Below are 17,015 nucleotides of genomic sequence, written 5' to 3'. Positions count from 1 at the left end.
AGATCGAATCACTCGGTGTGCAGGCTGTCTAAATAACCACTAATGAGCTAGAATAGGGGGGGTGGGAGGACATTGCTGCTGGAGATGGGGTGATGGGAGGGCATTGCTGTTGAGGGGTGGGGTGGTGGCAGGGCATTGGTGTTGGGGATGGTGAGAGGATATTGGTGTTGGGGAAGGGGTGGTGGCAGGGCATTGGTGTTGGGGATGAGGGTGGTGGGAGGATATTGCTATTTATTAGGGCTGGATATTTTTGACACTGCATTAATAAATACTTGTTCACATGAAGCAATGCTAGGACAATCCTTTTTGTGTGAATGTGATGTATTCAATACATGGCTATATACAAAGGTGAGCAGCAGGTTATAATCCATGTGTTCAGAAGTAATTGTCAATCATTTTTGCCACACCAGACAACTGCCCTGCCCTCCTCCCACTTACTGTGTGGCAGCACTGCACCTGCAGGTATTGAGCCATTGTCTTCTGGGGGACACATGTCCTCATCATAAGTTAGGGGGACATTGTGCCTGAGGCAGATGTTAGGCAAGAATCATTAGTCCAACCTTCTCTGGCCAGTACATCAAGGCCCTTTGGGTCTCATGTAATACACTGAAAATGTCGCTTCAGTATACCAAAGGTCTGCTCTATGGTCTGGTCCTGACATTTACCTCATTATAGGCCACCTCGTGTGGCCTACGTGGATTGTGCACATGTGTTGTGAGTCATGGCAGCTGGGGGTATCTGGAGTCACCTGCAAGGGCAGAGGTCACAAGTGTCAGTCACAGTGCATTGTGGATGTGTTGTCTTTTCTAAAGGCATATTGATGGGCACACTGTGCATGGATTATCCATGTATTGTTCTACAACATGCTTGTCCAATCAAGTTACTTAATGTAGACCTATTCACTACACCATCCGCACATCTCACTACTAGCAGTCATCACTCTCATGGTCTGTGATTGGCATTGCAGAGTGCATGTAGCATGTGGTGGGCTTGTATGTTGCTATCATGCATGTGCCTTGATGGGTGAATTTTTGTTCATGTGTTTGTTCGAGATGTCTGCGTTCCTTCCATTATGGCTTCACGTACATGGTTACCAGATTACATGGCATTACTTTCTGCCAGTATTGCATTCTTTATGTGCAGTGTTGAGCTGTGACATTCAATGTGTAGGTATGTGTCCCCTTGCATTGTGGTTCCTGCAGTCCTCTGTGTGTGTGTGTGTATTGCTTTCTCTTTGGGGCAATATGCATCACTGACATACTACTGCATTGTCCTGCATGTCCTTGTCTTGTGGGTTGGTGACTTTCATGTGTGGGGTGAGAAGACAGGTCCTGCAAGTGAAGGGCCTTGACAGGGCATGCATTGATCATGCCCCCGCCTTTTACATAGCATTTCACTTCTGCTGCGAGATTAGTTTTTGTGACGGCACTTGTACTCATCCAGTATCCATGTCCATGTCCGTTGGCCTGTGTAGCTCTGTATGTATGCAGGCAGTGTGCTGTTCCACAGGACCATAGCAACGTGTGTGGAACCAGGGAAGGTGGCACAGCAGTGTGTGGTCATGAGGTCAGCATTGCAGCTGACCTGGACATTCATGGAGTGATAATGCTTATTGTTGCACTATGCCCCTTCGGATGCGCAGGGGGAGATTACTGGCACATGGGTGCAGTTCGCAGGAGCTATTATGTTGGCAGGTGGGCGAGGATGTTTTCATTTGTAAATCTGACAGGAGAGAGTTGCCTGAAATAGATTGACGGAGACATTATTATTTGGGAAGTTAAGGATATTCTGTATATTCTAGGAATGATTGCAATGTTTATTCATCTCTGGCATTTATGAGAGCGTGCGCCACTGGAAATGTCTGCCAACATGTCAAAGCTCAATTCACATTATAGTAGGCAAAGCGTTTCAAGGTGTTGTCCATGGTCTGCTGTTCTCTGTAACCTTAGTCCTTGTAGACATACTGTAAGTGCACAGCTTGTGAAAAAGCTTTTTTGTGATTCCTTCTCCAGGTTGTTTTCGCTAGATTTTGTGGCTCGGAAAACTGCTCTGCCGATTTAGAGGTTTCTGGAAAAATCGCATTTCCAACGTAAGTGCCATATTTTAATTTCTTTTGAAAAGTATTAATTCCACGGTGAACATTACACACCAGCACATTTCGTTTGGATGTGAGTGAGAATGAAAGTCCCACATTGTATTTCTGTCATCGCATAATTGGGTAGTTCTGGAAACCAAAGATAGCCATTACTAATGGAAGGTGTGTAGAAATAAAGAGTCTGCTTGCAGTGGTCTTCAAACTGTGGGGCTGGACACCCAAGGTGGCCCGAAGGGTGTCCAAGTGGTGGGGGAAGGGGGAAGGCAGCGTGAGGTTCTTCCAAAAGCGTGTATGCATGGTGACTGCTTTTAATAGAGAATAGAAGCAGATATAGCATCTGGGTGGCCCAACAACAATATTTATTTACTCAATAGTTGGCGCAGTAACAACATTTCTTCTTTGGGGGGGGGGGGGGTTCAGCATAAAAACGTTTGAATACCACTGTCTCACAGTGACAGGAACTGCCGTTAAGTTATTATCTGCACAGCCTCCATTTGAGTTGTTATCCAACAGTGGAACTGAGCCCAGTAGGGACTATGCTAAGTCAGTAATTAAATATGAATGCCAATCATTTTGGCAGATTCACATGAACTTTCAGGGGTGACTTGATTCCACGGCGTATTTTAATGAAGTTCCTACTCTTCTGCGTCGCCCCTCTAGAATACTGTGCATATGTAATGGACTAACACCCATCCAGACTAATGCGCGCACTTAGCCCAGCCTTGCTCTGCTCCCTCACTGTGGCAGGAAACTCCTTTCCCACTTGCCTTCCCTAGTACTTCAGACTTGCTCAGGCTATTTTTCCCAGGAGACCACGGTCTGGTTACCCTGGGTGGGGAAACGATACACCTCGGAAAAGGAGCCAGCGCCATGATAATACTACTTTCAGTGGATTAAGTGGGATGCTAAATCGAAGGATGATCTCATTGGGGGGCGTGGCCTAAGTATGTTTGTACTTAGGTCAAGCCCCGTAACGTGAGCACCCCCTTCCCAATTGGGAGGATAAGGGCTGTTTGATAACTGTGGAGCTGGGCACTGGCATTATTACCTTTGGTGTGGCCAGCCCCTCGGAGATGGGCGCACTAAAGGTGTGACACCTGTCACACGCAGCAGGCAGCCCTTTCATTCAAGGCACCGTGTGGTTAAAAACCACAGGCTTTTTGAATGAAAGGGCTGCTTGCTGCGTGATGACTCTGTGCTCCGAAACAGGAGGAGGGCTGGAGGGCCCAGTCTCCTTTGGTTTCAGAGTAAAGAGTCATCACGCATCATGAAGCCTCGTTTTAAAGGCTTTGTGCAGCATGCTGACTCTTTACTCCGAAACAAAAGGAGAGACTGGGCCCTCCAGCCCTCCTCCTTTTTGGGAGTTCAGAGTCATCTGGCAGCCGTGTAGCCGAAGCCACGGTTATACTGGCTGTCTGCATATGTCTATATTTCTGAAGTGCTGACACCTGCAGGCAGTCCGTGTAGCTGTGCAGCACTTCAGCTACGTGGCTGCCTGAGGTGCCGGCATGGCTGAGGCTAGTCGGAGTGGGCCCCGGCATGGCCCCGGCTCGGGAGCGCTTTCTGGAGACTGCTGGGGATTGGCCCGGGCTATACCAGGCTCACTTAAAGCCCTGACTGCTTTGTTGATTAGGTGCAGTACAAAAGCATAGTAACGGCACATTCCGCCTCCCTATTAAAAGAAAAAAACAATTCCCCAGCTGCCTCTGTAAATGTTGCCTTTAATGCAACATCTGCTTTCAGTAGCATGGCAGGAGGGGTGGGGGTGTGTTCTTGATGAATTGACTCCCTTGCATCTGCCCTGCGCTGCGCCTAGGCTAAACCGGTTAAGGCCAGACACAGGGGTGGCCTGGCTGCACTGCTGTGACCCGAATAGAACATCCTCACGGCAAACATGTTCTGTTTTAGATTTCCACCCCAAAACTAGGGAGACATGTCCAATGAAAATTTCAGTTAGCAGGTAGTTCAGGGCCCCTTACCTCAAATACATTTGCCAGCACACACGGGTGGAGGAATGCTGGCCAATGCCTACATACGTTTTGGGTGTGCACCCTTCACTTAGATATGCAGCAATGGCCAACTGTGCAGCAGCTGTGCTGGCAGACCTGCCCTCCCACTGCAAGCACACCACCGCCTGTGCTGGCAGACCTGCCCTCCCACTGCACACCACCTGTGCTGGCAGACCTGCCCTCCCACTGCAAGCACACCACCACCTGTGCTGGCAGACCTGCCCTCCCACTGCAAGCACACCACCACCTGTGCTGGCAGACCTGCCCTCCCAATGCACATCACCTGTGCTGACAGACCTGCCCTCAAACTGCAAGCACACCGCCACCCGTGCTGGCAGACCTGCCCTCCCACTGCAAGCACACCACCACCTGTGTTGGCAGACCTGCCCTCCCACTGCAAGCACACCACCACCTGTGCTGGCAGACCTTTCCTCCCACTGCAAGCACACCACCTGCCCTCCCACTGCAAGTACACCACCACCTGTGCTGGCAGACCTGCCCTCCCACTGCAACCACACCACCACATATGCTGGCAGACCTGCCCTCCCACTGAAAGCACACCACCACCTGTGCTGGCAGACCTGCCTTCCCACTGCAAGCACACCACCACCTGTGCTGGAAGACCTGCCCTCCCACTGCAAGCACACCACCTGCCCTCCCACTGCAAGTACACCACCACCTGTGCTGGCAGACCTGCCCTCCCACTGCAGGCACACCACTACCTGTGCTGGCAGACCTGTCCTCCCACTGCAAGCACACCACCACCTGTGCTGGCAGACTTGTCCTCCCACTGCAAGCACACCATCACCTGTGCTGGCAGACCTGTCCTCCCACTGCACACCATCTGTGCTGGCAGACCTGCCCTCCCACTGCAAGCGCACCACCACCTGTGCTGGCAGACCTGCCCTCCCACTGCAAGCACACCACCACCTGTGCTGGCAGACCTGCCCTCCCACTGCAAGCACACCACCACCTGTGCTGGCAGACCTGCCCTCCCAATGCACATCACCTGTGCTGACAGACCTGCCCTCCCACTGCAAGCACACCACCACCTGTGCTGGCAGACCTGCCCTCCTACTGCAAGCACACAACCTGCCCTCCCACTGCAACCACACCACCCCCTGTGCTGGCAGACCTGTCCTCCCACTGCAAGCACACCACCCCCTGTGCTGGCAGACCTGACCACCTTTCTGAATAAGGAAACTGCTGGCTGCAGGATCCAAGAGGACCTGTGGCCCGAAGTGTCTATTGTATCCAATTATACATACCCAGACATGTACAAGCTTTCTCTGCATGCAAGGGCAGTGGCACCTACATTCTGAGCTGTCCAATCCTTTCAGAGCACATACTGTGAACTGTGCACGGAAATGGATTAAGAATTTGGAAAGAGACATTTCTTACAACATATTTGTGGGGACTTTATCCCCAATTTCTTTTACATTCTGTGTAACTGCATTTGGTTAATTTCAAATCTTACATCTTTATACATGTTCAGTCCTTTAAAAATATTACATTCTATATTAGAAATATAATGAGAGTACATCCATGAATAGCTCAGGAGGCAACGACAGGAAGCAAAACAGGTTCGATCCCTGGTGTTCGACTTCCTCCACTCTCTCCGAGCCTTTCCCTTTTCTTTCTCCAACCTCCTCTGGTGTGACCTTTCTTTCTCTTTCTTGCTCCTTTATCCCTAATAAAGTGCCAGCCAGTCCCAGTCTCCGATGCTCTCCTTTTTCCTCTCTCCACCTCTCCCCAACTTCCTCAGTCTCTCCCAAAACAGCAACCTGTTTCCCTTCTTCTCCTTGATGTTTTGCTCTCCTATTTTCTCTTTCTATAACAGCAACCTTTTACTTCCTTCTCCTTGCTCATCCCCTCCTATCCCTGCTCTCTCCTTCCTCCTTCAATCGCCTGTACTTCATTGCTCTGGTCCATACTCTTGCTTAAGGTATGTCCCAGCAGTAGATTCTGGCCACTGTTTGGATGAGGAAGTAAGATGTTCTCTTGCCATGATCTGATTGGGCCTGAGGATTCACAGTTCAGCACTCAGTTGAGGATCTGTGACCTCAGATATGGCACTCATTGTGTGGCCTTTGCCTGTAGTTGGGCATGGAACTCCTTAATGACTTGTTATATTCTGATTATATAAAGCTGGAGAACCTTTGTCTGATTTTTAATCCTGTAGTTGTGACATCACAACTGGATGTGTATATTTTGACGCTTTAGTTGTAATCTCACAACAATAGGAGACTTGAGGATCATTTAAAGACCAGTTGTGCAACCCCTCTACAGGAAGATATCCTTCTAATTACCCAACAAGTGCCACACGGGTTGTATAGTGGTGACAGAGATGGTAAATAGTTGCAACCAGAAATTACACAAAATCTCAATCTAGAAAAACAACAGTTTATTGGTACACAAATATATTATTACATTCACTACAATTCATAAGCAAACAGGTTGCCTTGATACCTACCTAAAAATACAGACAGTCATTTAGCTCTAGTAATGGTGTCTAAACATCAATTAACACCGCTACTTTACTCCAGAATGTGGAAGAGCAGCCCTAGGGGTTCCAATCCCAACAAAAAGCATATACTATTCAAGTGCCCTTGGGTCTCTATTAGGCCATGTTGCTTTGTGGTGGCTCTCCCTCGAACTCACAGGGGGCGCAGTCGCGGCTGACAGGTGGCATGAGCTTTCAGCTATACTGCACAAAAATGCCCAGACTAGCTGGAAAGGTTTCTTTAATGTGACAGACCACAGCTTACAAACAATGCCAACCTGGCTCTTCGGATTAATAAATTAGCCAAATTATTAACACATGTATATATATATATATATATATATATATATATATATATAATTAACGTATCCCCCTTCCACCGGTAATCCCTCCCTTCCATCATCCTTCCAGAGCAGCAGTCCCTAAAGGACTTAATGTTCCCTCTCAGACTGCTCTTTTTTTTCATATTTATAGTCATCAAAGGGTCATACCAAAAGTCCACTTATTTCCAGAGGTGAGGACCCCTGTCATGCAGGGTTAGATGTTCACTATCCAGGGTCCGGTGTCCTCTCCTGCCAAGGAATGTTCTATCGTCCATTTTTTTAAGAATCATAAGTCAAATGACCAAAGTCATTTTGTACTGCAAAACTGACTATGCGCTGATTTTGCCCGGACTTTGCACTGCAAAAATACACTTTGCACGGTTCCATGAATCAGGGTTTGTGTCGGCAGTGCAATGTCACTTTTCAGCAGTGCAAATTCACTTTGAACCAGTCAAATATTCCATGAATCAGGCCCTGTGTGTTAACACTGAGCAGTGTGATAAACTAATGCAACCCTGGGGTTACATATCGCATTACATTTACAACATACTCTTGAGTTGATCAAAAAATGTAGATATTGGACCTCATTACGAGTTAGCAGGCCCGGATTTAATGGTTCTGGTAAAACCGTACCGCACCGTTTTCCAAACCGGCTAACTCCGAGTTGTGTTGCCGTGTGCTGTTACCCGCCAGGCCTGACTTGGCGGGCGTGACGCCACCGGCTGCACACGGACGCGGAAACACCGGCACCATTACTGCATGGTGCCAGTGTTTCCACTGCCCCCATTCCGGTGGAGTCACGGGAATGGGGAGTAACGGAATGCCGGCTTTGGAATTACCAGACCACCAGAGCTGTAATGCCTCAATGATTCTGGCAAGTCCGGAGCCAGTAAATCCCCACGAGGCCCATTGTCATTTCGTTTTATAAACTAAGAATAACTTGTGAAGAATTCAGGAACTGTGATTCCCCAGAATCATAATGATTCAAACATGTACTGCATTTTTTAAAGGAAAATGTACCCTAAAGAAAACTCCCAGGTGTGCCCCTCGTACAGTATTGTAATTATAGTAATAGTAATACATGTATAGTAATAGTTTGTTAATTTCATGAGTGCCACGTAATTGCCAGGCTTTCCAAATGCAGTTTTGCACATGATGCTGTTATAATTGTATTGTTTGTGTCGCCCTGTGTGGCACGCATATTTTATTGCTGTTTTATGTATTATGGATATACTTTTATTGCTCAGCCGAAATAAAGTGATACAATACAAAACAGTATTGCATGTTTGCATTAAGATGGCAGCACCACCCACAGCAGTTGAATAATTAATTAAGTAATTAGTCTAGTAACTGAAAAATTGATGAAAATAGGGGGAGAACCTGGAATACCTAAATGCAATACATTTATAAAAAAAAGTACACGAGTAAACCTACCCTTAAAATATTCCAGCTCTGGGTTTTGTTTTCATTTGCTGTTTCCGTGGATCCTGCCCAGTTTTAACATCCTCTTGTTTGTTAAGGTGTCATTTCCGTTCCAAAGTGTGTTCTATGACTAATCCTCTGGTGCCAGTTCATGTTTTAAACGTCTGTTTGTTGGCATTACATCTTGAGGTCTTAATGAATCAATCTTGCCACGCTCAAGGTCGACCTCCCAGGTTTAGACATTTTAGACCACAATATTCTAACCCTGTTTTGTTTCAGACCATTTGAAGAGAAGCCCTACCTCGCCATTGGAAGCATGAAGACGTTGATGTTGAATATTTCAGTTTCCAATCATGGCGATGATGCCTTTCAGAGTGTCTTGCACATCCAACTGCCGAAAGGTCTTTACTTCATTAAAGTTCGAGAACTGGTAAGAATTCCAATACTTAATTAAACTATGACATGTGCCTATCTCGAGCACAGGATGACTCAACAGTTTGGCTCTAGAATTGAAAAGTTATTCATCACTATAATTGGACATTTCAGATTTTCAACTAATCCATTTTTGCAAACACTCCTTAAAACAAAAAACATAAACAATCGCTATTCAAAAGGATTCATTTATCGTTCAAAGCTCCGAACTTTAATGGCAAAAAAACAAATAAATTACAATGTCTAGCCTTTATAATAAATCATTGGGCCTCATTACAAGTGTGGCGGCCACGGTATGAAGGGTGCCGGTAAGGGACCGGCACCCTTCATACCGGGCCGCCACATTACGAGTTCTGCAGCGGGTCCCGCTCTGTATGCCTGGTCAGACCAGACGTGCAGAGCGGGACCCGCTAGCAGAACAGGATGCTAACAACGGGCCCGTCATTAGCGGCCCCTTTGTTAGCATCCTCAGCATTCCCATTGAGCCCTATGGCGGCTCAATGGGAATGGGGATGTACTGGGTCCGGGTCCCGCGAAAGGGAATTACCGGGCCCTCCAAGGTCGGAATGGCCCAGTAAGTCCCCTTTTCCGGGACCCGGACCCGAGTTTGGAGGTAGCCATGCCACTAAAAACATCATGGCTACCTCCAAACTCGTAATAAGGCCCATTGTGTCGCATTTAAAATCGGTAGTATAGCATCCTTAGGATTGCAAAATGCCCTTATCGTAAAATACAAATATGCTGCAAATCAATTGAACTCGCATTACCCTGGCATTCATAAAGAGAATAAAAAGGAATGTCAATTGCCAATATCAAAAATAAATTATCTGTAAATAATTTACATCAGTAAAATGCCATAAACAAATGATAAAGTGCTGTAATCATGAATTACAAGTGCATAAACACTACAGTTATGCGACGAGTCAATATAGCCTGATAAAGTGCTATAATTACAATAAAGAGTCGGTCTTTCAAAGCAGACTTTATCTTGGGCACTGTTATCCAAACATAATAAAACGAATGACCTTTTCCCTTCAGAGGTAAAAGCTATAATCCTGTGGTCTGTAATTGAAAAGCTTTAAAATGCTTTCTTGGAATTGCAGTGCCTATTGGCTGATGCAAATTGTATTGAGGCGGGATCTCTGATTAGGGGTGTATTGAAATTCGACTTGGAGTAAGTATTAGGCCAAATTCCATGTAAAATCAGATATTCGGCTTCGTCCAAATACTTACTTATCACACGAAGCTGAATAGTTTCCCATGCAAAAAACATTAAGTACTGCTTTGACTGCGTGCCCGGAATCATTCAAGCAGTTCATGTTTATCCTTTTTTTATAGGATCATTAAACAAATGCTGCAGTTTCTTTTTTGATTGAGTACAGAAAGAGCAGTGGTGTGAAAGTGCAAACAAGTCCCTGCCCTTCATGTTCTGGACAGACAGACTTGCATCAGTGGTTGCTGGGTAGGGGTGAGCTGAGCAAAGATCTCAATATTTTGAATGTATCTCTGGTCTCCCCTGTATTTTGCAGTTGAAAAACTATTGAGCTGGAACAATAGTTCATTAAGTTTTATTGGAAAATTGTTCTTCCTTTAGGGGCGTATTGATTTGTGGATGACATGTGTGAGAAATCTAAAAGTTTCAAGTCCCAATGCCATAAATTCGAAATCCAATTAATATAATTCAGTGGATTAATATAGCTGTTGCAGAGATCCCAGTGAGTTCCAAACCCTGAGTAAAATAGTCGAAGAGGTATTGTGTCTGCTGCAAAGAACCGTATTCAGCTTGCAGGCTAAGATTATAAAGCAAGTAGGATGGCTCAGTGGGAAGTGTACCCGCGGCAGAGGTGTGCTTGTAATATCGAAATATAGGTTACAATTCCTGCCCCCTCCCAACTTTCTCATGTTGCCTAAAGGAGTCCCTTTGAATTCAGTAAAAGTGGCAGGTGTTACTAAAGAACGTGGCAATATTTGTTTAGACCAAAATGCCCCAGTCTGTGCCAGCAGAAATATTCCTGTCAACATTAGAGAGTTACCAAAAGAGGGATATTTGTGTAATAAAGACGAGGCGATACTAGCTTCCAATTTATAAACATTGGACCAAATGGATGTACAAGTGAAACAAGTAAAATAAACATGCACTTGTCAATTAAAGATCTGAAAATCAGCACTGGCCCTTCCTTGGAGGGTCAGCCGAGAAGTATGCAGGACATTGTCTATGGGCCTCATTACACGGCAGTCAGCAGGGTGCCAAAAACTCCTTTTGTGTTTCAGTGCCTTGCTGGAGCCACAAGGCTAAATATGGGCAGGCCCAAAAGGAACATTTAAAAGTACAAGTAGACGCATCACAATCTCCCCTCACAGTGATTGCATACATGCATACTATACTTTGGGGCTAGAGTCAGTTACTTGGGCCATGCCTAACAGGCTACCCCTATAAATGCACAACAAAACAAACTGTGCTGTTATTTTCTGATAATGTATCCTTCAGTGGTTTAGACAAACATCTTCTATAGACAACAAAGAAAATGCAGTAACGACTAGATATACATATTTAAAAGTCTGGATGTCAGCAGAAGATATTTCACAATATATTACAATCCTTGCAGTGCAAGCTGCATCCATGGTTCTGGTATGGTTCAAGGTATACTCGCCCACTTACTAATGACTACTTTCGTCTTCTAAAGCCTCCTTGTCTACAAAGGTGTCTCGCTTAAACACGCTTAGGTATGCCAAAAGGGAAGCACATCAAAGGTGAAAACTATGGAAGTGAAGACTGTCAGGCAGTAGTCAGCAAAGCCTTTGTGGTTAAGACATGCACATTAGATCATAGAGCATACACTGCAATGGCAATAAGGCACTGTCAACATGGCAGTTAGCATAGACTTATTATAACGATAAAGGCAGCAGTGTATCTGAGGAGTTCATTCAGTTTCAATTTCTCCGTTTTACCCTACAATTCCTTCCTATAAGACCTTCACTCCAGTCTCATTCAACACATCTTTGGAGGAGCAAACATCATATTTTGGCAGATGGTAACAACGCACTTCTTCAGTGGCATTAAAGTAAAATACCCGGCTAGTCTGGGGAGTCTATGGGCATTGGACACATGAGCGGTAGTAAAGGCATTTGCATTTCATCACCAGATAGGATGAACCTCCAATCGGAATCAGTGTTACGAGTAAGATTTGTCCAATGGAAACCCCCAGTGGTCCCATAATATATGCTACCCAGGACCAGAAGGTCCAGGTGGACTCTGGGCTGACATGGACAGCACTTATTGTACTGAGTGTATGGGTGACAATGTCTGTAATGTTACTGGCGTAACTTGGTCTGAAAGTACAGCATCCACTCTTCACAATTGCGCATACCCTTCCTTGTGAGGCTAAGAGGGCCTCCAGTGCCACACAGTTCTGGAGGACCATTGTCCGGATAGCCACCTGTTCGCGGTCAGCAAGGTCAGTGATGATGCAGTAGCATTTGCAATAACCCCAAATCAGTCCTGACAGCAGGGTCAAGAGTTTGTGGTTCAGTTTAACCCCAAGGGTTGGTATGCGGTAACTCATCCCGGCAATGAACCCTTCCATTTCTGTACTTTTTTTTAGTGGGAATGCCTCAGGAAGGTGCAGGAATGCCTAATGGCAGGTAGGAGGTAATATTGACACTTGCTGTTTCCCATGAATAGTGTACCCCTATTGACTTAGAAAATAAGGCCAGTAGCCTGAGATGAAAGGTGAAGTGCTGTGGGTTTACTGTATACCTGATCTGGGGTGAGGACATTTGGAGGACCAGTAAACCACATCTGGGAATGCAAATTGCTACATGGTCTGGGGACCCGAATTCAGGAAACCAGCTTGAGATCCAGGGGTACATCCCCACAGTTGAAGGGAATAGGGGCTAAGCGGAACTTGGAGAACAAATCATGAGGTAAGTGTGCACATACCCAACAATCTGGGACATTACAAATGCAGATGTACTGCCCGATGAGATGAAAGTAAGTCGTCTCACTGTTATGTTATGCTATGTTATGTTATGTTATGTTATGTTATACGGATTTATAAAGCACACTTACACCCGAGGGCACCATGGCGCTGAGAGATGAGGAGAAAAACAAGAGGACTAAAAGAGCAGTGTTTTGAGAGATCGACGTAGTGTCCATGGAAGTTCATTCCAGGACCTGGCGGCCACGACAGAGAAGGCACGTCCCTCTGTCCTAGCCAGCCCGATTTGGGGTATCGATAGTAAAAGAGCAAACTGAGAATGGAGGGCACGAGGGGGTACATATTTACATATTGGGAGAAATTTTCCTGGAGATATTCAGCTCCTTGTTTGTAAAAGGCACGGTGGACAATGCACAGTGATTTAAACAGAATGCGCTTCTCTGCAGGGAGCCAGTGAAGTTCTCTGAACACACGTGACATGTGAGTACGAGGGGGAGGACGGGAAACTGCTCTCGCAGCAGCATTTTGAAGCAGCTGGAATCTATTTATAATATAGGCAGGTTGGCCCAGATACAGTGAATTGCAGTAATCAACTGTGCTCAAAGCTAGGGCTGCAACCACCAGAGTGTGGAGTTGGGCTGGGATAAAAGGGAGAACTTTCCTCAATACACAAAGTTTAAAATGGGCAGATTTACTGACCGCAGCAACTTGATCAGCCATGGAGAGAGAGGAGGAGAGCTTAACCCCAAGGTTTTTCACACAGGTGGACGGAAGAGGAACGGGCCAAGAGAAGAGGGCCAGAAGTCTGGGGTCCAGAAGGAAAGAGGACTATTAGTGCCCACCACCAAGATCTCTGTCTTTTTCCCGTTAAGCTTAAGTGAATTTAATGCCATCCATACTCCCAAATCCTCCAGACAGCTCCTAAGTCGGGCAGCAGTGTCGGGACGAGTGAGATCAAGACGAACCAGCAGCTGGGTGTCATCGGCATAGGAGTAGAATCTGAAACCATGGAAACGGATGAGAAGGAGGAGCCATCTGATATATATATATTGAAAAGTATAGGGGAAAGTGCAGATCCTTACGGAACCCCACAATTGAGCCCTACCGGTTCAGAACAGAACGGGGGGAGGTAGACGGACTGAGAGCGATCGTCCAAAAAGGCAGAAAACCAGTTAAGAACCTTGTTGGATATCCCGACTTCTGACAAACTGGAAATAAGTATGTTATGATCAACCGTGTCGAAAGCCGCAGATAAATCTAGCAACAATACTGCTCCCACTCCACCCTGGTCAACCAGGCGAGTGAGGTTGCCGAGTACAGAATTAAGTACCGACTCAGTGCCCCTTCCCGGCGAAAGCCTGATTGAAAGATGTTGAAGCATCTGGAAGATTCCAGAAAGGAAGATAGAAGAGGGGAAACAAGGGCCTCCATGACCTTCATGAGCACAGGGAGAAGTGAGATGGGGCAAAAGATTTCAAGCATCCCAGGATTAAGAGTGGTCTTCTTTAGCAGAGGTATAACCAGTGCATGTTTCAGAGGACTAGGAATAAAGCCCTTGGAAAACAACATGTTAACAGCCTCTGTGATATAGGAAATTACCTCACCCAAGATGTCTTTAAGCAAGGTGAGAGGAATAGGATCAGTCAGAGAGGTGGATTTAAGGTGTTGAATAGCCTCAGAGATGTCACGTTCACTGAACACAGGGAAAGAGGACCAGGTGGACTTAGGCAATGGCGGAGGAGGGGGGCCAGCCCAGGGGAGACTTGGCTGACTGCCATCGCAATACTATTCCGGATTGTTTCAATCTTAGTCACGAAAAAAGATGACAGAGCGATGCAAGGGCTTGGGAAGGTGTAGCGCCAGAGCCCGAAGTGCTAGGGGTGGACAAGGACTGAACAAGTTCAAATAGAGCCTTGGGCTTGTTAACTGCAGCTTGTACCTTGTCATAATAGAAGGATTTTTTTGCAGCGCTAATGGCTTTTTGGTAGATGGACATAGAGCTACAGAAAGAGCATTTATCAACATCCAGGTATGTTGCGCGCCATTTCCTCTCAGCACGTCTGCAGACGAGTTTGAGGGCTCTGAGATCATCAGAGAACCATGGCTCTGAGATGTTATTTCTAGTTTTACAAAGCTTAAGTGGAGCCAGCTGGTCTGCCACTGTAGAGAAAGATTCTCCAAGAAAGCTAAGGGAGCAAGAATTTTGGAGGGCAAGCTGGGCCCGAAGGGAGGCAGTTAGATCATCATTGTTGACTTTGCGCCAATTGCGTTTAAGGACGGCGGGTTTGGCTGGGTACACTACAGTGACCTGCAGCCGGGTTGGGAAAGATATTAGAAAGTGGTTGGTCCAAAGAAGAGGAGAGAAGGATAAGTCGCCAATATCAGTATAGGGGGCAAAAATAAAGTCGAGGACATTGCCAAGTTGGTGGGTAGATTCCAGGACAAGTTGAGGTAGACCAAGATCCATCATCAAGGAGAGAAGGTTGGTGACTGAGCTGGCGGAGAGGTGTTGGCAGGAAGATTGAAGTCTCCCATAACCCAAAGACTCGGGTACATGGTCTGAATTTCGGAAACCAAGTCAGGGAATTTCGTGCAAAACATCAGCACCAGGAGGCTGGTAAACCAAAAGAATAGTGAGCGTGGTGAGGGGGAGACGGAAATGCGAGCTAGGCAGCACTCCATATTGAGCGTATGACTAGGCACTGTGCATACAGTTTTATAGGTACTTTTATGTATAATGGCTAGTCCACCACCAGGGTGGGTAGATGGACGATCAACATGGGCCAAAGCGTAGTCAGGGGGCAACATTTGGACGATAGCAGGGCCGGATGTCTCCCTCAGCCAGGTTTCTGTAAGCAATAGCAGATCAGGTTGGGACTTCATCAGCAAATCATGGCAACTAAGGAGTGGGTGTTGAGAAGTCCACATTGCAGGCCTATTACTGACCGTAAAGTACCAGCAGTACGTATGTTATGGAACTCCAGAGGCCAATTGGTGTTGGCTGGAGCAAAGGAGATCAGTGAGCCACGTTCCCAAGAGACACGGGTAGAGAGACAAGTCTTCTCTTCCTGCCCAAGCCCTGCACGGACCTGCTGCGCTCATCCGCTGTGCCCGTCCGCTGCACGGGTGGATGAAACAACACATAAATGCCATGGGGGAAGCGGAGGGAGGTGGAGAAACGCCAGTCCGTGACACAGAAAGAGGACTGGAACACTACGTTCCAGTGCTCCTCTGCAACACGGGCAGCAGAGCAGGTTAAAACAGAACAGTAGAGTAATCAGCAGCACAATAAAATTAAACTTAGCCAAAGTTAAGAAAAGATCAGCAATTAAAAAAGCAAGTGAGTGGCTTTATAGTGAAAGTCCACTAGGACCTCCTCACCTCTCAGGGGCCTACGAGCGAGTGAAGCAGCTCTTAAATGCCGTGGGGGAAGCGGAAGGAGGTGGAGAAACGCCACTGTGAACCCAACAGTGAACAGATGGACCATCATTTTCATGACAGGTCATTCTGAAAGCAGAAAATCACTGTGAGTCAAAGACAAATCAGTGAGATAACAACCATAATAACAGTAGTCGGGTAACCAGACATGGTGTGTACCCAGGACTTAAACCTGTTCATCAGATTCTGGGGTGGTTCTGTTCACGCTGCAGTAGCAAAGTTCATGGAAGGGGAATCAAGTTAAGTTCATATTGGTGAAGAAACATTCATATGCTGTAATCCACCAAGTCCTTTCAGTTCACGGCACAAATGTCTGCAGTTTCAAGACTGGACAAATGTCAATGTTCAAAAGGTGATCAGCCAGGGATAGGCATTTGACTGTGCTTGGCGAACGTTCAAGCAGTTCACATGGTTCATGTCTGTGCCAGAACAACTGATACTAAAGGGTTCAATCTGAAAATATCCAAAATACCAGAGCAATAAACACACAGTGGTCATCAGGACAAAAAGAATGATTAAGAGATGATAACAAGAGGGACCAAATACTTCCAGTGCTGACATATAATTTAAAGCAGCTTCCAATCTTTACCAGTGTACTACCACATCAAGAAGATTTGTTGTCGTCCAGTGGTCAGGTCCAGCAGTGATGCATATGCCTGTAGGTACTTCTTTCTTGATTACTGATCCCGTGGGACTGCAAGGTGTACCTTCTGAGACCTGAGTGGTGAGGTCCACTGGAGCCAAATGCTACAGGTGGTATGTTAGGAGGGGGGCCTAGATTGGGGCTGTCCCCTCTGGAGCTTCGGTTGCTTAATGAAGGAGCCTGAACAACAGCTCCTGTAGAGACATCACCAG

At 46.4% G+C, this 17,015-nt stretch overlaps 1 protein-coding gene across 1 annotated transcript in view; it reads left to right on the top strand.

The window, feature by feature from the left end:
• ITGA4 (integrin subunit alpha 4) overlaps positions 1-17,015 on the top strand; it is a 911,072-nt gene that overhangs the window by 584,092 nt on the left and 309,965 nt on the right. Inside the window, exons 17-18 of the mRNA XM_069616079.1 lie at positions 2,013-2,089; positions 8,632-8,782. Of these exons, the coding sequence (XP_069472180.1) occupies positions 2,013-2,089; positions 8,632-8,782 (228 nt within the window). The remainder of the gene's footprint in view (positions 1-2,012; positions 2,090-8,631; positions 8,783-17,015) is intronic.

This window comes from Ambystoma mexicanum, chromosome 9 (genome assembly GCF_040938575.1).
Source record: "Ambystoma mexicanum isolate Mex_15411 chromosome 9, UKY_AmexF1_1, whole genome shotgun sequence".
Classification (NCBI taxonomy): Eukaryota; Metazoa; Chordata; class Amphibia; order Caudata; family Ambystomatidae; genus Ambystoma; species Ambystoma mexicanum.
The sequence above is the reverse complement of the archived record's forward strand: the minus strand, read 5'-3'. Positions and strand labels throughout refer to the sequence as shown.